Source organism: Chiroxiphia lanceolata, chromosome Z, assembly GCF_009829145.1.
Source record: "Chiroxiphia lanceolata isolate bChiLan1 chromosome Z, bChiLan1.pri, whole genome shotgun sequence".
Lineage (NCBI taxonomy): Eukaryota > Metazoa > Chordata > Aves > Passeriformes > Pipridae > Chiroxiphia > Chiroxiphia lanceolata.
Window position 1 is genome coordinate 7,724,575 of NC_045671.1, and position 22,859 is coordinate 7,747,433.

Consider the following 22,859-nt stretch of genomic DNA (forward strand, 5'->3'; position numbering starts at 1 on the left):
AGGATAACTTTTCTGAACTTCAAAACATAGTGTGGTGATTTGAAACCGTATTGAGTGTCTTGAATTGCAAGCTGTTTGAGAGACACATCCTTAGCCCACTACTAAAGCCTGGTTTGGTTGGTGATATTGATAATGGACTAAAGTTAATACAGTTTAAAGGCCTTCAGCAGCAGAGTGGCTGAGAAATGGGGAGGCTGAGCATCGAGCAATCTGTAGCTAAAGGTACCCTGTTGAAGAGGGAAATCCTTGTTGAGAAATGTTTTCTCACTTCCTCTGTTTCTAAAATTGACTTGAAAGGAAAACACAAATGATTGATGTCGTAAATACTATATGTGAATTCTGCTGCTTCTTGGGATAGTAATGGCTTTGATTTCCCCTCCTAAATTGGCATGACAGTGGTAAGTGTGCTGTCTGCCGCTCCAGCAAGTTTCAGAAAGCACCAGCTTCTGCTGACCTAGTTGGTGCCAAAGGTGATAATTACATCTCTAAAAAGCTGTGAAGGGAGTCCTGTTAGGGTAGGTATTCATGACTGTACTAACAAGTAGGTGCAAAGTGGGAGTTAAAAGAGATTCTCTTATCTTCCTATGATTGCTTAGTATTGCTGTGCAGGGGAGGAGAGCTTTGCTGCTACTGCAAAGCCTCTTTGTAGTAAGGAGATGTTCGTATTGATATCCATTGCTTCTGGATGTGTTCAGGAGCACCGACATGTTCTGTTAAAAAAGGCAGGGGATGGCAGTTTTGTTATTGTACTCCCAAGAAATATGTCCATTTATAAGAGCAGTGTGAGGGTTTTGCTTAAAATTAGCAAGTTCAAGATGGTAGTGCTTTGTGTGGACATTAAAATGAACACTAGTGATGTTCCTTGTCCATAGGTTTGGTGCATAGGAAAAAATGCTGCCGTTTCATGGGCTGGCTTTGTCCTTTGAAGTCTAACAGAGTTGCTGAGTTTGAGATGTTTGGCATTATAAAAGCAAGCTTGTTGGCCTTAAGTTTTGAGTAGCATGGTATAAACCCCTGCTTCCAGTTAAAGGCAGAGTAGTTTTGGACATCTTCAGGATATTCTGTGTTGCACCAGAACCATCAATATTGGATATAGAACAGTATAATGCTGAGCAGGCAGGAGCAATATTAAGGGTCAGATGTGCAGAGGTCTTTTGTTGTGCTGCTTGGTTGAGCTGTTCATGTGCCTGATACAGAAAATGTGTGATGTCATGGCCGAGGTCACTGGCTTTTGATCTGTCTTGACAGTGGTTTTGTGCGTGCATGTTACACGGGTCACCCAGAATCCTACTTTGGTGTACTTCGTGGTGCTGTTCCTAAGAGGTGCATAATCTTTGTTTCACAGGGCCAGTTCAGGACTGGAGGCAAGTCGTCCTGATCTGGGCATGTATAACCCTTTTAGTACAGCAGGGGAGACTCTTGGAACTGACACTTAACTTCCCAGACTGTCTTCCCTGCCACTGAAGGTCACTGCTGTTGCAGTGGCTGATGGAAACAATTTTGATCATCTGAAAATGCTTTTCCTTAGAGGCAGTGAAAACTAGGACAAGGTGGGGTGGGAGGGACTGAGCAGTGGCTCTAATAAGTAATACTGAATGTCCAAGAATGGGAACAATTTTGTGGGTGATTTATCTGGGAAGGTGCTTGGAATGAGCTTCTGCAGTTGTCCCCCATGCCACCACCCTTATAGGGGAGGTGCTTGCTCCATATGTTAGTTTAAACTCTTTGTAATATGACAGGGTGCATTGCCTGGGATGTTTTTTGTGAACTGTTGTGTTCCAGCATTGCCCCTTGTGTGGCTAGATACTTGTAAAACTGGAAACATATGTGTAGCATAAAGCTTTTCTTAGACTAAAATTTCCATCCTGTGGCTGCTCCCGTACAGGAAGGCAGCTGAGAGCAGTAGGGAGTAAAGCAGCTGCAGGACAACAGTTGACTCCTGTTGGTCACCTTGCAGCCCTCTCCCATCCCAGCCAATACTGTGATCCCCCCCCCAGAATCTGCCAAGACGTACAGAGCTTTTAAATGCACATCATTCCGTGCTTGTTCCACAGTAGCATCTGCTGAACTCAGTGGGGTTTTTCCAGGAAATGAGTTCAATGCAGGAATATGACTGTAACAATGTGAAAGTATAGCTCTGTAGGCTACATAGGGGGGAAGAAATTATTTTTTACTTCCAGTCAGTTTGCAGTATAATTTTAATCCAGAGGTCTAACACAGCAGCATGGTTTCTTATATTTATAATTTAAATAATATATGCTGATGCTTACCTATTTATATATTATTTACTAGGCAGAAAATACCTTGAGGGGTATACTTTTTATTTCATTATATCCAGATCTTCTAAAACAAACCTTGGCAATTGGCAATTACTGTAAATATCCTGATAATGTGTAGATTGCTTTTAAATTACTTTGCAAACAGCTGTATAACTTTTGGTAGTATGTGGGGGGAAAAAAGTAACATCTGTTCTATTAATTGGTTTTGGGGAAATTGTTCTTTGCATATCAGATGGAGTGTAAGGAAGATAGAGGCCTATAGTTGTCAGCCAAATCTTTCAGCTGCTAAAAAACAAACCTCTGAAGTACTTTGACAGTGTCTAGCCTGCAATTGTTGCAAAGTGCTGAAACAGCATTAACTTTTTCAGTGTCTGAACCTTGTAACTACAAACAAAAACTGTCAGTTTTGCTCAGTACCTGGTGCCAGATGCTCCAGTTCTTTAAGGGCTCCTACTGGAACCTAAATGGTATGTTGAGTTCATGCAGCCAAATCACTAAATGTGGTTTTCTTGCTTTCCTTTTGTGCCAGGCTAAAGGCAGTGTCACATCTGTATTAGTGCTTACTAAAAAGTGTGATGTTACAGGGCCTCCTGAAAGAGTGAAACTATCTTTCCAGTTACGTGCCACATCAGTGTGGCTGCAGTGCAGTCACAGGATTAGAGAAACTACACAGTTAATGATGATATCTGCTGATCTTGCCAAATAGAGTGCAAACAGAACTGCTTCCAATTGATACTGCCAAACAGAGTTCACACTCTGGAAAAGTCCTCTTCCAGCAGCAAAACATTCTCCAGTCTTGTTACCTATGGAAGACACTGTTCTAATGTCAGTATAAAGTTGCTCAAAGGATGTGTTTCTGCAGTGCAAGTCTTAAACATCCTTACCTTCTGTGTGCATAGACACAGTTTATTTAAAAACAGCGATCTACCTAGTGCAAAAGTCGGGTTCAGACACTGCTCCCCATCCTCAGAAACCTTCAGAACTCTTTATTCAGTTTGTGCACTAAATGTTATCTGTCTAACGTTGAAGAGGACAAGAATCAAGCTGGCTTCTTCCCTTATTGAATCAAGACAAGGTGAAACTTGTAGGTAGAGTGCTATTTGAATCATCCTACTTGGTCCCAAGTTGTGTGTGTGGCTTTCAGGTCACATCGCTGGTGACCTGATTGGGGGTCATGTGTCTGTAGGCTGTGTGAATGCCAGCAAGGCTGTTGGCTTATCCTTGAGCATCTGCTAATTCATAATCACATCTACTTTATCACCACTAGAGGCTCCTCCAAGTCATGTTTTGGATTCATTTCTGTGTCAGGAAGCAGTTTATGCTCTAAGTAGCATGCGGATGTCTGAATCTGTCAGTGTGGCACCTCTTTACAAGCAGTGATTTTATATTTTTTTAATTAAAATATAGCTATTCTCTTGATACCATGGCTGGATCCAAATCATCCATTTGAAATAGTTACTGGTCATTAACTACTGATGAACCTTAAAGCAGTGTTGACTAGAAGCTTCTTGTGTTGCTTGCTAGTAGGTGGAAAACACAAGCATGAAAATATTTAATGGTGAGTGTGGGTAAATAATTTTCTTTTAACATCAACATATTTTATCCCAGTATAGATAAGGCTATAATTATCAACACAGATTATTTTATGGTTCCCAGGCTTCCTTGTGTGTCTGGGGTAGGTTTCCCATGACAGGGCTCTACTCACACTTGTGTTCTCAAAACACTGACTTTTGCTGCAAACTACTTATTACTGCACTGTAATTTGATAAAGTGCAAGCATCTTGTATCAGGTGCAGTGTGTCTGATCTAACACCCTAACAACATGAAGACTAAGTTTTCAAGAGTTAATCTGATAAAACAGGAAAGACTATCAACATGAGATTGTGTCTACCGTAGAAATATGGATGAATTGTCTGTTCTCTGCCATTCTTGGGTTTTGGTAGCCTTGCCTTGTTCCATTTACAGTCAAGTCCTGTGCTCAGGTTTTACATTTTTGCAGATGTGTGGGTATCATTTTTCTCAGATAATCCAAACTGACTGTATGGATGCTACAATTTTTTAGTGTGGAAGTGCTGGATCACTGTACCTGAGCTATTGGATACAATCGTGCAGTTTTGTAGAGTAAGCACCAGTGGTCTCTGTAGTCACAGATAATTACATATGATGATCCTGTTATGTAGAAAGTGGAGGAACTTAAATGCCTTACTTTTGTGGAGGGTTCAAGATAAGAAGGTGCTGTGTGTTACTGGTGCACCCATGAGAACTCTTTAGAAGGTCATTTTCTCTAGCACCCAGCTACTGTTTTTAAACTTCAGGACTTTAAAAAGCAGAACTGAAAAATAAGTAATCCAAAAATGACCAGAAGGTAGCTAACAGAAGGGTCTAAGTAGAAGATGATGCCTTGCAGTAGAAAATTTGTTCTGTCTAGAAGTTCTCTACTTTTTCTTTTTTTCCCTTGAGATATCACCTGTTCCTACAAATCTCTATTGCCATAAACACAAAACTTCTGCAAGAGCTCTTGCTGTCAGTCAGATATGGCAGTTTATCCTGTTGCTCAGCCTAGGCTGTTCTGCTTTTTCTCCCCATTGTTGTTTGGGGGCTTTTCTTCATCATTTCACCTCAGATCCTTTCTTGGTACTGGCAGGAAATACTGCATCATGTCAAAGCTGTTTTAAGAGTTGCTTTTAGTCACACAATTTCACAACTTTGACTTTCCTACAAGATCCATCTTTCTCTGTCCAAATTATAAGATCCCTTGCCTGTATTCTCATCTTACATCTGTCTCATTAAATTTCTGTATTGACTTTAATACTCTTGACCTGTGGTAGGCTGAAGTGGTTCTTCCTGACTCCTACTTTTACCCTGCATGACTTCAAGCTTAATGGTTTCAATTAATTAGATTCAAGCTTGAATTTCAAGGATGTGCATTCACGTACCAAGCTTCGCTTGACTGCACTAGTCTTGCTTTTATCAGAAGTATATAAAGGATACCTTAAATTATGCTGCACTGCAGATGACTCAGACTGCTTCATACCCTTTTGCTGGCTCTTTCAGAAGAATTTTCAGCAAATTGAGGACTCTGGCTTTATCTGGATGTCATGTTAGTAATTGACGTGGGAACAGGTTGGAACATAGGTCAAAATACCAATTGTAGCTTTCACTTCAGAGTTGTACTTTCTCTTGTATATCCAAAAGATGTCTTTTTAAGCATCTGTGTATTAATGATGAGCAAGAACAACTTTGTAGATGGTTCTTGTCTAGCTGTGTGTAATCTGTTTTTTAAGTGGAGCATGGTTGATAGAGCAAGGAGGTGATTTCCTGGTTATCTGTAGGAGATCAAGGCTTTATGGCCAGGGACGTGTTCTTCAGTTGCTGTTTCCTTAGGGCCATGTTGGGAGCTTAGGGTCTTTATGGCAGCTGACACAAGGCAACCCAGGATGAGGTTCAAACAGCAGTAGTACTTTGTAACCACTGAAGGCAGGTCAAGGACAGTTCAGTAACTTGTTCTTGTGACTACAGCAGTCTAATTTGCGGGTTTTTTTTTGAAAGCAGACATTAGCATAAGAGCAACTTGTCTGCCCGGTGTAGTACAGCTGTTGCACGTACAATTGCAGGAGCTGCTTTTACCCCCCAGCCCAGGCAAGAGTACTTTGTAGTGTGATAAGTAGCTAATAATACTCTGCAGGCCTCAGTGTTTTGATTTTTTGATTTAAGGTGGGTGGCTGTGTTTTGAAATCATTAAATGAATTAAACATCATTTGAGCTGGGCTCCTTTTTCTTAGTAGACTAAAGCTCAAATTGAGATTTTAACACTTGAGTAATATTGTGAAATTTGGAGGGGTTGCCTTGTTTTGAAAAACCAAATCTGAGATCTGGGATAGGATTCATCTTCCTTTAATTCTCATCCATTGCAGTGCCACTTACTGGCAACCCAGTCATTGTTGTTGAGAAAAGCTATCTTGACTGTGATGCTGTGACCTCCAAATCACCTAAAGCACAAGGCAGGGGTAAAAGAGGTTAAGAATAACAGAATGCCAAATGCCTCTTTAATTTGCCTCCACACTAGCAAAAAAAACCTCTAGAAACAACAGCCTGAGGAGCAAGGATGGATATGTATCAGCTAATCCACTTATCTAAGCTAAAACTTTAAGCTTGGTCTGTTTAAAGCAGCCTGTGGTAATGAAGCTGAGAGGTGCATCATGCAGTAATGTCAAAATTTGCTTTTGTGTTTCAAATATAAGTGTCTCATTAGAAAATACCTGCTGGCATAGTGCTGAACTGAGGATGCTGGGCAGGGAGGCAGCTTTCATACGTGTATCAGACCTCACTGGTTTGTGCAGGATCACAGACCCTTTGTAGATGGGTTGTGCTCTGGGATTATGGATAGCACAGTTGTGTCAGTATAGGCTAATAAATCTAGACTAATACACTGCTGATCAGGTCTCCACACTGGGAGATGGTGCTGCTGATTTAGCTATTTGGTTGGAAGTGGTACAGTCCAACAGACTTGCTGCTGCTGATTCTGCCCAGATTTACTGACTGTATCCAGCTCCAAACAGGAGGGCTTACAATCAGCAGTGCAGTGGCTGAAAAACAAGTAGTAGGGCTGCATAATTTTTTAGTTTGCTTCTCTATGGCAGCCAGTGTAGATAAGATTTCAAGTGCAGTTCCTGAGTGCTGCCATTCAGCTTCCAGAAACCTGAGTCCCTTGTTTCAGGGAAGGCTGGTGTGCCAGCCTTTGAGAATTCTCTTCAGAGAGCTGCTGCCTGCAGTGCTAGGAAAGGCAAAGTTGTGTAACACTGCAGCACAGTGCTATGGTTTACACTTACAATGCTATAAATACGCCTTTCCCCTTGCTGCTTATGAAAGAGGTGACTGCATCAAGATCTGCCCCGTGTTTTTAGCAGAACATGTGACTGGCTGTCCCTTGAGGAGAGCTTTCCTCTTGCATCCAGCATATGAAGAGAATCAAGGCAATTAGTCATTCACTGACTCATGAATGGTGCTCGTTTAAAGAATTGGCTAAAATTAGTTAAAACAGGCTGAAGGAAAGGGTGTTCTTATATTGAGCTAGCTTGGACATCTCTTCACTCATCTGATGCAAGTGGTATGTCTTGCTTCACCGAACAGTAAAGCAATCTGTTGTGTTTCAGTAAGGATGCAAATGTGGGAATGAATAGGTGAGACTGCAGAAACTTTATCAAGGCTGATGCAAAATGCTGCAAAACTGAGATGTGCTTTGGTTGTGATTAATGTAGAATGCTAAGGGGTTGGAAGGGACCTTGAAGATCATCTCATCCCAACCCCTGCCTGCCTTGGGCAGGGACTCCCCCCACTTGACCGGATTCCTCAAGGCCTTATCCAGCCTGGCCTTCAACACTGGCCAGTTTGAGGCATCCACAACCTTCCTGGCCAACCTATCCCAGTGCCTCACCACTCTCACAGTAAAGAATTTTTTCCCAATATCTAACCTAAGATTCCCCTCTTTTCATTTGTGCCCATAAATCCTTCTCCTATCACTATAGTTGCTGACAAAGACTCCCTCTCTGGCTTCCCTATGTGCTCCCTTCAGATACTGAAAGGTTGTTATGAGGTTTCCACACAACCTTCTCTTCTCCAGATGGAACAGCCCCAACCTTCTGAGCCTGTCTTTGTTGGGAAGGTGCTCCACTCCTCTTATGAACCTTGTGTCTCTACTCTGGACTTGCTCCAACAGTTCCACATCCTTATGCTGGGGGCAGAACTGGACACAATACTCCAGACTGGGTCTTACAAGAGCAGAGTAAAGGGGGGAGAATCATCTCCTTCATCCTGCTGGCCCCACTCCTTTAGATGCAGCCCAGGATACATTTAGCTTTCCGGGTTGTGAACACACAGTGCCATCAGCCATCACACACAAGTCCTTCTCCACAGGGCTGCTCTCAGTCCCTTCTCACCCAACCTGTAGGTGTGCCTGGGGTTGCCATAACCTAGGTGCAAGACCTTGCGCTTTGCTTTGTTGCACTTCATGGCCTTTGCACAGTCCCACCTCTCGAGCCTTGTCAGGGTCCCTCTGGATGCACCATCCGTGCCCTCCCACATGGTGACTGCACCACATGGCTCAATGTCGTCAGGGAACCTGCTGAGGGTGCCCTCGATCCCACTGTCAGTTAGTCCCACTGATTACTTGAATTTGAGCAAACTAAACTATAGAAATTACTAGGGCAAGTCTGAAGTATATCATACTGTCTCAACCACTGTCTTGAAGCAGATTTACACAGGCACATCTATACACTACTTACCCAGGAAAGTCCACAATGTTCATTGTGAGATTGAACAGGATGCTGGAGATGTCATAGGCTATAGCAATTCCTAATAAAAGAGACAATCTTCTGGACCCTGAAGCTGGCAAGTGGAGGCAGGTGCCCCAAGTGACAACTGTGCACATGCAATTGGAGGACTTACACACATGATGCCAGAGATGCCAATAACCAAGGATGATGCTTTGAATAAGCAGTCTCAAATATTCACACCACTGCTCCAGCAAAACTATTGTTTTTGCAAAGGGAGATGGAAAACTGCTTTTTCAGTGAACACAAACTATTTCTAGAACAGCTACTCTCATGTCAGAGCTTTACCCATTCAGGTAACAGCATCCTCAGTTATACCTGCACTAGGACTATTTCAAGTACCAGTTTCTGCCCTGAAGCAGAGACCTAAGAGGAGATGCGTGATTTGGAGTAAACTTTAGATGTGGTAACCCTAAGTATCTTTGGCTCCTTCAGCAAATATCAGATGCTATAGGGAAACTCTAGCATTTGGAGTTATTTTTCACATTTGGAGTTATTTTTCCTATTTTGTCCAAATGGGAAAGTAGAGTGTTTGTACAGATATAAATAAGAACTGAGTCATCTGTTTCTGCCTGGAAAATAGTCACACAGAGTAGCCTCTCTGCATGACACACACCCAATGAGCCCCATCTCAAACCATACAGTGCACAGTCTCTTGGCAACCCAAAGGCATCAGACCCAAGAGCACAATCTCTACACGAGGCCTTCAGCCATAGCAGAAGTCTGCTAATATCTGGCCTAAAACAATATCAGGCCTGATCCTGGAGTGAAGGTTAAATTGAGGGTGAAATCTAGTATTTCACAATGGGAATTCCTGGGAAAATACAGAAACCTCAGTATGATGTCAGCTTTCTCCCATGGGAATCTGAAATTGCTTTAGCTTGGCTCCTGTGATTTAAGCTCAGTAAAGCTGTCTGACCGGCAGCTTGCCCTGTGGAAGAGGACCAAAATAATTCTGTTTGGTGTTGTGTTTTATATAGCCTCTGGGAATTGCCTTTTCAGTGATGAGATGGCAGACAAGAGCAAAAGTTGAATGAAAATGGGCAGGTTATAGAATAAATACTTCGATGTTTCAGGATGCGTCCAACTCAGTATGTCTCCTGCACTCGTTGAAATTATGGTGTTTTCTGTAGCATCATGAAAAGTCAAATTGACAGTCAAAGTAAAGGAAGTGAACCTAGCAGTTGTTAGCTGAGTGTAGGTGAGTGCTGCTGTAACCTGCTCCTTCATCTGAGCTCTGAGGGCAATGACCTGCAGATTTGGGAAAAAAGTTGTCAGATTAATACAAATGTGTTTTAAGAGCTTATGCTAAGGAGTTCAGAAGTTTAACCCTGTCTGGAAACACTCTTGCTTTGCCATTATCAGCCTGGGATGCTGTAGTGAATTTCTGTGGTTGGGTTTTGGTAGCAGGGGGTGGCTTCTGTTAGAAGCTGCTGGAAGCTTCCCCTGTCTGGTGGAGCCAATGCCAGCCAACTCCAGGACAGACTTCCTGTCGCTGGCCAAGGCCAAGACAATCAGGAGTGATAGTAATGCCTCTGTGATAACATATTTAAGAACAGAAGATTGTTGCACAGAAAGAATTCCAGCCAGGGAAGAGCAGAGTGAGAACATGTGAACAACAACAGACACCAAGGTCGATCAAGGAGGTGCTCCAGGCACCGGAGCTGAGGCCCTGCAGCCCGTGGTGCAGACCATGGTGGAGCAGCTGTGCCTCTGCAGTCCATGGAGGACCTTCGGGGTGCAGAGACCCACCTGCAGCCCATGGAGGAGCCCATGCTGGAGCAGGTGGATGCATGAAGGAGGCTGTGACCCCGTGGGAGGCCCAAGATGGAGCAGGTCCTGCTGGAGATCTGCAGCCTGTGGAGAGGGAAGCCCATGCTGGAGCAGGTTTTTCCTGGGCAGGACTTGTGGCCCCTGTGGGGGACCCACATCAATAAAGCTCATCCGTGAAGGACTGACCCCATGGAGGAGTGACCCACGGGACAGCAGGTTGGGAAGAACTGTTGTCCGTGGGATGGACAACATCTGTTGCCATGGGATGAGAGATCCATCAAGGACTGTCTCCCATGGAAGGGACCCCACAGGAGCAGGGGAAGGACTCATCTCCCTGAGCAGCGACAGAAACAACAACTGACCACACCCCCATTCCTGTCCCCCTGCACTGCTAGGGGGGAGAAGGGAGAACATGAAAGGAACGTGGAGTGAGGGAAAGGTCTTTTTAAGATTGTTTTATTTCTCGCTCTTTGGCTCTGATCATGTTAGTAATAAATTTAAGTACTATCCCCACTTTGAGTCAGTTTTGCCTGTGAAGGTAATCAGTAAGTGACGTCTCCCAGCTCTTAACTCATGAATCCTTAGCTGTTTGTTTGAGTTTTTTTCCTCTCATCTGTCCAGTTGCAGAGGGAGAGTGAGAGAGTGGCTTTAGTGGGTACCTGGCATCTGTCCAGGGTCAACTACAGACCTAAAGTTGAGGCAGGAAAAACCCCTCTGTCAAACCCTGAGCCTGGCAGGACTGTGGGGGGGGGGGTGGGGGGTGGGGGGGGTGGGGGGTGTGCGGGGGTGTGTGGGGGTGGGGGTGTGTGGGTGTGGGGGGGGGTGTGTGTGTGGGGGGGTGGTTGGAGATGGGCACCTGGGGCCGTGCTTGGCTGTGTGACTGGGGAGGGGAACAGCTTCAGGAGTGTGCAGGTGGCCTCTGGACAAGGGGAACTCCTTCTCCAGCTTCCATCCTGTCCCTAGGAAGCTGTCCATGGAAGAGCATTAATAACTGCTTGCTCTGAATCTGGATGTTCCTTGGCTCAAGAGCATGGACAGTATTTCTGGCCAGAACCAAAGTGGTGGTGGTGTGGTTCAGACTGAACAGCACAATTAGCTGTGCAATGCCATGGACTGTCCCTGCAGTAAAATCCACTGCAAGGAAGAAATATCTTCTCTTAACCGATGAATTGCTTGAAATACTAAACACACAAGGCTTTTGCAGGCTAACTCGGTCTCTAGATGAGTAGCACTGCCACAAGCAGTTGTTGCCGTGAAGAGTAGCATCTCTAGACTGAACTTCTACATTTTCAAAGGGAGACAATATTAAAAAAAAAAAAAATCCTTTTGCTTCTTTTGAGTAATGTTAGAAGAAAATTATTTGGTTTCCAGGCACTCCTTGTTCTAACTTCATTGTTCAGAGCAGTTTTATTTTCTGGGGTCCCTTGAGAGATAACCCAGGCAGCAGGAGTGTGAATGTACAAGATTGCAGGAGCTTGGATGCAAACCAACTTAACAGGGTGTAGGGAATTCCCTTCGTGTCATTCAGCTCAACTATGATTTCATGTCTATTGTTAGTCCTGATTTCACATCAAAGGAATAAAATACTAATATGTGGATGAAAGCCCTTTTTTCTAAAGGTGTAATTGCAACTTTGACCATCGTATGGTGATCAGGCTTTCTGCTTTGGTCTGGCTAAGTGACTTGACAACAATCTCAGCTTTATGAACATAGCTACATGGATAGATAAATATTTAATAAAATTTTACTGTTAAAAGAAGTTTTGATAAAAGGAAACCTAGTTTGTATCACTGGAAATAACATCTTTAGTATTGCCCTAGATAACTAAATTAGGAAGTGTATATAAGATATGATTTAGTGTAAAACAAGAATGGGCTCGTGCCTGTCAAACCAGTCTCTGATCGTGTATGCTCACCCCCCTTCCTGACTCATTTTACCCTGCTGTCTTATGGCTCGATTTTCTTTCTGGTTTAGAAGCTTCACATCCTATTCATGAGATCATTTTTCACATTCAGTTCTTTGTGATTCAAATTCCTTATGAAGAGGTGCAGGTGTAATGTAGGATATAAGAGATTTGCTGCTCTTACTGTTCATATGGCCACTGCAGCACTAAGAGAGTTTTCAGGACTCACAAGACTTAGTTGACCTGGTCACTCATCTTGGATCAGGGATGTGCTTCTGGTTCTCTCAAAGTACAACAGATGTCAATAAACATTGATATGGTGCTGATGGGAAGTGAAGCAAAAACTGGGCTTAAAATACCAGTCTGGTGCCCAGCCCTGCCAGAAGAAGTTACTTGTATCCTAAATCATAATAACTGGAGCTGAAATAGCGATGTTGGTCGTATATTCATTTTTACCTCATCAAATAGCTGACGATGTCTAGCTATAGTACTGCTTTACAGGTTCTGAGCTGGACAATACTGATGTGCTTTAAACCTCATGGATGTGAGAAAAAGGCTGCTTGGTACTGCCTGCTGACCTGTACTGAACGTGTTTTCTGGCACACAGTATTTAACACTGCATGCGCTAATCCAGGCTTAATGTGGAAGAGTCTATTAGATGAATCGTGCCAATCCTTGATGCACAAGAAGCAGTAAAGCATTTTGTGTGATTAGATCTTAACCCAGTAGTGGCCTGTGGTTCCTCTTCTTGCCTTTCCTGCATGTTTAGTGTGTGGAGCAGTCAGCAGCACGTGGGCAGGAGCCATCATTAGGTGGGAATTGCTACGAAAAGGGACAATGTGCACAGCAAGGAACCTAGCCATCCTGTTACAAAGGAAAACCGGGATGCCTTGAGCTGTCTGCAAGTACCAGGGCAGGGTGGGTGATCTGTAAGAGACCGTGATGGTACCTGCACACAGAGGCAGTAGGAGCTTGTCCGTGGGCTGGCTGTAGCAGATAATTACAAATAATTTCAAAATAACTTAGAAACTCAAAGCACTTCCTTTGTAACTGATCTTAAATACAGTTTTCAAAAGATGCTTGGCTTCACTGATGCTGTATTTTTGTAGGGCTGGCATTAAGCTTGTGATGTTTGGAAATAAAAATTATCTGTAAGTGGCACTTCCAGAAACACTGAGCAGCTGCAGTCTGTGCTGGCCACTGTTAAAGCTTCTTATGCTCCTCATTACCCTCAAATCAAATCAGTTGTGATGCTGGTGGCTTTCCAGGAATTGTGTGCACTTCCCCAGGAAGTTTTCTATAGTGGGCAGGTAGGATGGATTCACCATTCCTACCCTTGCTGCCTGAAAACCAGGGTTCTAAGTTTTGTCAGCTTGAGAGGAGTGTAGGAAATCCGTGTCAGACTACTCAAGTGTCATTTACAGCTACAAGTAATGAATTTCTAGACAGCTGAAGCTAGGAGGGAGTCCTGCCTATGTTAGTCCCACTGGCCACCCTTTGCTGATCCAGGCCAGGATGCTCTTGGCTACATGGGGTTGACTCAATCAGTGAATAATTCGGTAGAAATACTAGGTTTGTGTTTTCAGTCAGATCACACGGGATCTGGTGAGGCTCTTATTTTTCTGGCATGCATAGCAAAATCTGTGGCTTCACCTTATTGAAATAAAAGAAAGGTTACAAAGCTGAAGTGCAGTCATTTTTGAGGATCCATGGGAACAAGGCAGTAAAATAGGAAACAAAGTGACCATGCTGGTAGAAGTCTTAAAATACATGCCATGATGTAACTTGGATGTTGAAGTTCTTGTGCAGTAGCTGTAAATGCCTGTAAAGGGTTGGATCTTCTGCCAGGCTGGACTATTGAGAGGAGTTTATTATTTTTCTAGGGACTATAAATGTGACTAATTATAAACTGGAGAAGGAGGGGACGGCTGGTGGCTGGTCTCCACCTTTCTGGCTATTGACTGTGTTCAGTGATGTCAAAGAGCCATGACAAGCAGTTGGCTAAAATCAGAACACCAAAACAGAGTTATTTCTCTCCAATTTAAGCTCAGCTAGAGGAGTGAAGCCCATGGTGAATGCAGTAACTGTTGGGTACTTGCGGGGGGGGGGACGGGGACGGGACACTGAGCTGCACATTTAGTCCTCCTAAATTTGTCTGGCTGTAACAGAGCTGCCTGAAAACTCTGCCACTCTCTAGTACGTAGCAGCCTGGCTGAATTTAACAGAAATGAGCTGATTTGCCTTACACAGTGAAGTTGTAGGGAGGAAACCATTCTGGGAGCTCTATTTAGAAAATAAGTTTATTGCTGAATTTGGTCTTCTTGTTTTTTAACATGTTAGAATCAAGCTTTCAATGGGAAAAAAAATGATCTGTGATCATGGCTGTTGCTGCATCTTTGCAAGCAGTCTTGCAGCTTGTCTTGGAACTTCTTGGCTTGCTTAACCCACACAGAAACTCAAATAGCATTCAGTGAGAGCAGAGTGGGCTTACATAACTTCCCATGCTTCCTCTGGCAGAAGAGATGTGGAGTAATTCTCTCAGACCTGTTTGTAATGGCCTGGAAAAGCATCTGGTTTCACTTTCAAATTCTGGATGATCTCACCACAGGGACTGAAAGTGGTGCTCTTTTTGTTTGGAAAAAATCCCAGCCTGTAATGTGAGGTTTCATGTTTTGGTGTCTTTTGGCTCTGAAATCAGGTTTGTAGAGAAGATTCACTTGGCTTTATGCTCCAGTACAGCATCTCAATGTGCTAAACAATTACAGGCTAGTTAGAAATAGCTTATCAACACATAATGTGACTGCTTTCCCTAAATATGTGATGGATTACAGTGTCTTAGCTGCATCCGTGTGGGAAGATTTCTCTAATTTCTTCAGTTGCATTTTCTAGCCCTAGAGCTCAAGAGCATCCTTCATGTGACACAACACCACATGATAATTATTGTAGGCAGGTAGTCCCTTCTACTAAAGACTTGTGTCTGTACAACAGGATTTAGAAGTTTGGAACAGTCTTCCAGGCTCCACAGCTTCTGCATGAGTCTGCATCACATACAGGGACCATAACTGGTGCTCCAGGCTCAGCTTTGGGAGTGGCTTTCTTGAGAGAAAACCCTCAGAGTTAGACAGTTTGAGAGCAGAGAGTTTTTACTGAGAGAAATGAGACCTGCACTCCTTGACCATCCATGTGGGATATAAGCATGTCAGTTCTGGTACTCTGCTGCCACAGTGCTCTTTATTTCGGTCTCCTGGAAACTATACCTGCATACAAGACAGATTCTGCCAAGAAATCTTGTAGGTAGCTCAATCCTGAGTTTTGTTGTCTCTTGCATTTTTAATCTCAGTCCATGGGCTGTTTTATGTCTTAGATCTCACGAAACTGCATGTAGACACAGGAATGGGCTTTCTTGGGAAAACCCCAGTAGTCCCAATGAGTCTGCAGCTACATGATGCAATAACTTGAGCTGGAGTGGATGTGCTCTGCCCTGGGTAAATCTCTGCTCTGCTCCCAGTGCAGGGTGGCTTCTTGTAGGCATGTCCTTGCTGCAGCAGTCGCTCTGTTCTGCAGTGGTGTGGTGACAAGAGGCATTTGCTCACTGCTCTTGGAGCGATGCCATTCCTGCAACTGACCTTAAACCGTGGGCTGGGATTTGAGCAGATCATAAACCTCTAGGTTGTGAGTGTGCTGTGGCAAATGACTGCAGGGTGAGGACTCAGTGCTGCTGCAACATACCCACATACAGTCATTATCATGGGCAGGCATGTACAGACCGTACAGCCACGTGAGCCTGATGAGTTTCTTACATAAAGGTGAACAGAAAGCCTTCTTTTTTCTTGGCTACCTGGCACTCTGACCCCATATAAAATTTGGGTTGCAAGGCAAGTGTGTATGCAGATAAGTAAAACTGTAGCCAAGTACTTCACAGCTCAGTAATCCGTTTGTTCCGTTGTCTACTTCTGTTTCTGGGAATAAAACTTTGTCTTGTTGAACAAGCCCAGCACCCTGTGCCCAAGTGGCATGGTTAGGCACTTAAGTGGAAGGGGGTGGCCTGGAATTCTGCTCTCATAATCTTGCTTCTGGGATCTCTTCTCGTGTTCAGTTGCACATGAGCCTGGCCGTGGAACAGGGGCCAGGAGAAGCTTCTCTGGGGATCCCACACTGGGTTGGTGGTGGGACTTTGTCGGCAGATTGAACAGTTCCCAGGGAAGAGTTTGTGCTCCACAGCGCAGCAAGTCCCCTTTTTAGAGAGGAGTATTTTGGGCACTTGTTCAGTCCGGATTCAGACTGCTGTGAATGGCAGGACAGAGAAGTTAATATCCAGAGCTGGGATCTCTGCAGCCTTCCCTCAACTGACTGAGCTCAGAGTTGTGCCCCACAGCTGGTGGCTGACCTCTAGAAGGAAATCTTTTACTGTCACTGCCCATCAATATTCAGTTCATCAAGTTGCACTAATTTGTTAAACAGACACAGATAGTATTGAGACTTAAAAATGCCTGTGGTGACAAAACATAACATTAGGAACACAGGTAGGTGGACCAGCTTAACTTTGGCACAAGAAAGGCAAGAAAACTTTGGTTATGTAACAAATTCTTTTCCTTATGGAAAGAATAATTTTAAATATTTGCACAGGCAAATGTAAACCAGGTCTATTCAACTCAGCAAACATTTTTTTTAGCCTGCTTTTAAACCCAGTAGTATCTTGAGTTATAACTTTTCCAGCATATTTTGTCTTGTTTAACAACAGTTGTTGAATAGTGTTTCTTGAATTAGGACATGGTAAATGCCTTTTTTTGGCTTGTTTTCTGAGCATTACCAGCCCGGGTGTTTAGATTTTTCTTGTTCAGTTAGCATTTTGCTCATAAGAACCTATGTAGGGTTATAAACCCGTGCCCCCCCCCCCATAAAATGAGCAATTTAGTAGCCCTAATGATGTGGGGGGTTTTTTCCAATCTTTTCACTGTAATGGTTGCATGTTGCTCTTTTTTTGTTCTGTTTCATAACTAAAATATTTTTCTCTTTTTTCAGGCTCACATTAAATTCCCTATCGACTATCCATATTCACCCCCTACCTTCAGATTCCTGACCAAAATGTGGCACCCCAACATTTATGAGGTAAGGTGTTTTTTAAAAAACTCTTTTTCAGGCACGTGAGAAGGCTTTCTGCTTCCTTAATCTTAAACTCACTACCTGTGTGTGTCACAATCAGAGGGTAGTCAAGGCTGTGGACTGTCAATATTTGGGTCATGGTACAACCACATAGCAGGTCCAGAAGGGGAGTGGTTCTGTACAGAAGCAATTGGTTCAATATTAATACCCAGTTTGGTAGAGCTGTATTTGAAAGCTGAAGCCCTGTTTTGATTCAAAACTGGACTTTTAGTGGAGTCAGTTGAATCCTTGCTGAACTTTTGGATATCCTAGACAAGTGTCAGCCTGCCAGGAACACTGGTCAAATAGTTGGAGGATCTAGAGGCCTTTCAAAAGTGTTCTTGTTGGTGCAGGTCTGTAACCTTATCACAGGTGTCCCTATGAGAGGTTCTGCAGGCTTCCTTTGGACCCCCTTGAAAAGAGGAATGTCACTTCTCTTCCTTCCCCTGAACAAATGATGGCTTCAGTTGATGCCTTGGGCTTGGACCTTTTCTGACCAGTTCTTGCTGCTAAATACCCAGTTTGGAATGGGTGTGCTTCCAGTATCATGGTGATAACACTGATGGCTAAGTGAAAAATGGCTAAAAGCCTTGCCAAATTTCAGTGCAGAACAGGATAGTAATCAGCTTTAATTGTTGACTGCTCATGGGGATTGCCCTAAGCCCAGGGACATCCTCAGATGAGTTTTCTTACTTGGGCTTTGTACTTGGCACAGAATCTTGCATGTAGCCAGGGATGGTGGTTTTCTGTGAGGCTCTATTCCAGTTACATGGGAGTTCGATGGGTAAATAAAGAGACCTGCAGATTTTTGCAGACCCATACTGTGGGTATTGATTCTGAATCCAGAAATCCTCCTGCAGGAGGCAAGTGGGAAATGGTTACCAAAATGACATGTACAAAAGGAGTCTTGGAGAGGACCTCTCCCAGTCCTGATGGGAAAGATGAAAAATTTGCTCTAGAAACTCTAGAAACAACTGAAGGTAGGAGGAGAAACTAACCCTAAACTTGATGGGTGTATTTTGGGTTTACCCTTGAAATACTCCAGTTCTCAGCTTTGTAGTTTGTGTTGTAGCAGTATTTCTTGCAGCTGAGGGAATCTGAAGCAGCTTGCAGGCTGTTTTGGAAACAACAGTTAAGCAATGAAGATGAGGCACTGGGATAACTCCAAATGAAACTGAGACTAACTCAGCAAAGTGCTTGAGGTTTGAGGGTTTGTCAGGAGGAGGGAAAAGAAGAAACCCTTTTAGTGCAAGGAAGATGAAAGAAAACAGCAGTTTACAGAATCTGCTGGTGGGACCAGATTGGAGAGGTTGGGGCTGATGTTCCAGTTCTGAGCAGTGAGACTTGAGTAAGGTGTATTTTTCCCATCTCTACTTTACTTGGGTCATCTAGTTGAATTTTGGTAAAACTGCATTCACTTGTTTGTTATTTTTATGACACAAGAGTTCTCAGTCCTAGATAGAATTGTGGCTATTTCCCATTGGCAGATGAATACCTCATCCTCTTTGTTTGTATCTTTCAAAAATGTATGTAGGGAAAGGCTCACCCCTTTCCTACCCTGATCCCAAAACCTTGTGCTGATCTCACCAGGCCCCCCTTGCACCTTTACCCTTCCAGACTCTAATGCAGTGCAATTCCCAAACACATAACACTGATCATTGCAAGAGGGAAACTTCTCATATCCTTGCTTCCCTCTATTATCTTCATATTGCCAAATATCTGCTTGTCCACGTGCTGCTCACCCAATCGCCTCAGGAACTTCTGCCAAGTGCTGTGATGTCTTCTCTGAGCCACCAGCATTGTGTTCTCCCAGGAAGTGGTTAAAAGAAAAACTAAAGAAAATTATTAAAAAAAACGTAATGGACTGGGAACATAAATTAACGTTAGTAAAATTAACTTCACCTTAAAATGATACTAAAAAAATTCCAAGGTTGCACAAGCCTATTGGAGTCCTAAAAAGGAGAATGCCTTCTCATGGCAAACTGTTCCAGCAACATAAGTACGTGCTGTGGTATTCAGCAGCTCCAGGTGCTGCACTGCTGTGTTCTTCACTAAAACCTGCTTCAAAGTGACAAGGGCTGGCTAGGTTAGCAAACCTGGCGGGGTTAGTGCGCCACTGAAATCTGGATCCTGATCACAACCCTCCAATGCTGACGGAGGATCTTGTTTGGCTATGAAACAAGAGTCATTGTTAATCAAGGTGAGTTGAAACGTCTGCGAGGCCCTTCAGGTGAGCTGCTGCAATCTGTGGCTGCGATCACTGGCTTGGGCTCAAAGGCACAGATGCTGTTGCTATGAGCAGCCCTGCTCTGCCCTCCAGCAGTGCTGGAAGGGCCTGAGGCCAGGTGTGTGGGGAGCTGCCATCCTGGATTCCTAAACAGGACTGATCCTGCCATCAACCTGTGCCTTGGATTGGAGTGACCGGGAGCAGTGTGAGTGCTGCCCCTCAGCTCAGGCTGTGCCTCCTGAAGGTGTGGGGCTGCCTCCAGGAACTTGTACGTCACCCCAGCAGCAAGGGAGAGTAAGCCAGTGGGGCCTGGGGAGGCTAATATCTGCTGGCTGGCCTTAGGACTCATCTGCACCTTCACCCCATCCTGCAGTAAAGCACCAGGACCCCATGAGTCCCTGGAGCACTTTAGTGGAGGATATCGGATGTGATGGATAATGCCACAGCATTCCTACAAAGTCGTTGTGTCAGAGGGCTGTTGCTGATGGAGAATTGGGTTTACAGGCTTCCTCAAATGTTTATAAATGGTAGGCATTATGGAGCTTTAAATCTATATTCAGGCCATAACAGTGGTGAGTAGAACACATAATGGGGATTACGTGGCTGTATGGCTTCCATATGCTGCCAGAATATCTCACGTGCTGGAAGGGATTTTCAGTGAAACCTTCAGAGAGCATCTCCTGCTCTTTCACCTGATATTTTGAACAGCTGTGTCCTAGGGGAGCAGTGTAAGCCTGCCCCACACCATCTGTTCAACATCCTTGTGTCCTGGGAGAACAAATGTTTTCATACCTGAGCTAGTAGAGAGTGATAAACCCTTCAATTCAAAAATTCCTGTAGCTAACTCAGCTACCACTGGGAACACTAGATTTTTTTAACCCTGCTTTGGATCTCCTGTGACTAAAGCTTATTTCTGTGACTGTGACAGTGCTTGCTATCTGGAGACCAATTTAGTTTTATGCTGTCTTATTACTGTTTTTGCTTGCTTTGCTACATTCTTTAAACCTGACTGTCTCTGACTTTAGATTGGGTTTTTTGCCAATTTGCAGACTAACCCTTGTGTATAAATAAAGTAGATCCAGGATGAATGGAGAACCACCTCCAGTTCTTACCAGTTTGGGTTTGGGTTTTGGTTTTGTTTTTTTTTTTTTTTGGGTGTTCATATCAACAAGGTTAAACTGCTCAGGAGGTAGCCAGAGTGGTGGAGTTGAATCACCAGACTTCAGCCTCAAGCCAGGCTATTCTCAGTGCTTTTTTCTGTCTTGCAGAATGGAGATGTATGTATTTCAATTCTTCACCCACCTGTAGATGACCCACAAAGTGGAGAGCTGCCATCTGAGAGGTGGAACCCTACCCAAAACGTCAGGTAACTCTGAATATGATGTGCAACACTGACTTCAAAGGCCTGTTGTCTCTACAAGACTAAGGTCTAGGCTGGGAGAGGCTTAGAAGGGAATTTAAGGCTTTGGGGTTTTAAGGCTTGAATCAAGTGGAAACCAGACTTACCAGGCTGTCTGAAGGTACTGAAGATGCTCTGTGTCCTGACACTGAGTTGACAGTGTAGAGCCTTCTGTCCTGTTCACAGGGTTTCATGCTCTTAAGGCAAATTATTTCAAATGTTCTAGCCTTTCCCAGTCATTGTTATCTTCTTCAGGATACTACTAATGGAAAAGTACATTTTTGCATATTTAGGCCCAGTAGAAGCCTTTTGTTTGCCTTCTGTTGTTTGTCTGTCTCCTGTCCTGCTGCGTGGTATCTTGAGCAGTTAGTTGGGTAGTTTTCTTCCTGCCAGAAGAACAAAGGATCACTGAGTACCAAAGGCATTCTAGTGTTTGTTTGCCAGAGATGAAGTTTTTGAAAGGGGAAAAATGTCATTCTTCAACTTTGAGAGCACTTGTGCTTCCACCTCTAAGGGTGTCAAGGAGGCTCATTGTTTTTTTTAAACACAATCAAGTATGGACTTTCCCATCACTGGGAGATATGTGAGGCAGGCATGAGTAAATATAAATACAGCAAACACCCAGCAAGATGTTAAGGAATGCAGCTGTAATCTGTGTGGCAGAGAAAACTGCTCCCTGTGTCCCATGGAGCTGAGGGAGTGGTGTCAGGGCTTACAGTTGAGGTTTTTTGATAATTCTGTTTACCCTTCTCCATCTCCCCTGTCTCTTCCCTATCCTTGAGCTGCACAGGCCAGAACTCAGCACAGCATGTGAGAAGTTGGTACATCTGTGTCTCGTGCAGATAGATGATATCCTGTCTCACTATTGCCTTGTTTCCCAAGGATTCCCATTTTTCTTGGCTTTTTTGACTGCCTGAGATTGGGGAAGACTCTGCAAAAAGCTCAATGCACTAACGTAACCATCAGTACAACCTAAGCCAAAACTTTTAACTTACAGTGGAGAGCAAAAATGTGCAAGGACAAATCTATGCCCACCTCTAAAGGTGGCTCTGAGAGGCTACAATGTGGATAGCAGCTGGAGCAAAAAAAAAAATCCTTTTTCAACAAGGAATATAATAGGATGTGTTGGTTGAGAGCACCAGCCAATCTACCTCATGTCTGTTTGGGATGAAATCCTTCTGTCTCTGAGCCTTTGGTCGATATGTGAAGAGGAAAAGGCCCTTAACAGATCTGTTTCCTTGAACCTGTGCTGGCTACTCTTCCCTAGTGGTACAGAGATGTATAGAGTCTCCTCTGAAGACAACAGCACTGTAAACTCTTCAAAACACTTCAGTGTTCCCCAGAATGGGGTGGGGGATGTAAGGAAGCAGAACCAGCCTTGAAATCACCAGTCTTTACTCTGTCAGCTTGCAAGAAACAACATGATAGAATGTGATCCCTGGCATCATCCCAGAGCCTCAACCTGTGTCCAGTCCATGCAGTTTGTACCTGATGCTGAGGTTTTCAGTTCCACACAGTTGAACTTTTTTAATGGTTTTGTCCTATCAGACTCCCTGTGCTGGGATGCCTTTCTGTTACTGTACTTTATTCCCCTTGCTTATCCACAGCAGCCAGGTTTGAGTTGGACAAGACTGTCCAATCTTTAGGACGTCAGCAGTGATGGTGCTGATCTGATGTGCTGATTGGGAATGTGGAGCTCAGAGAGCTTCACCTCTAAATCAGTTGCCTTGCTGTATTTAAGTAGCTTTGCAGTGACTTTGGAGTCTGGGCACCGCAGTGGAAATATTGGCTTCTCCTCACTGTTGAT

The 22,859-nt window shown here is 43.9% G+C and overlaps 1 protein-coding gene across 1 annotated transcript in view; it reads left to right on the top strand.

Annotated features, from left to right (window-relative positions):
- Positions 1-22,859, top strand: part of UBE2R2 (ubiquitin conjugating enzyme E2 R2) — a 53,856-nt gene that overhangs the window by 24,883 nt on the left and 6,114 nt on the right. Inside the window, exons 2-3 of the mRNA XM_032676035.1 lie at positions 17,307-17,393; positions 20,922-21,019. Of these exons, the coding sequence (XP_032531926.1) occupies positions 17,307-17,393; positions 20,922-21,019 (185 nt within the window). The remainder of the gene's footprint in view (positions 1-17,306; positions 17,394-20,921; positions 21,020-22,859) is intronic.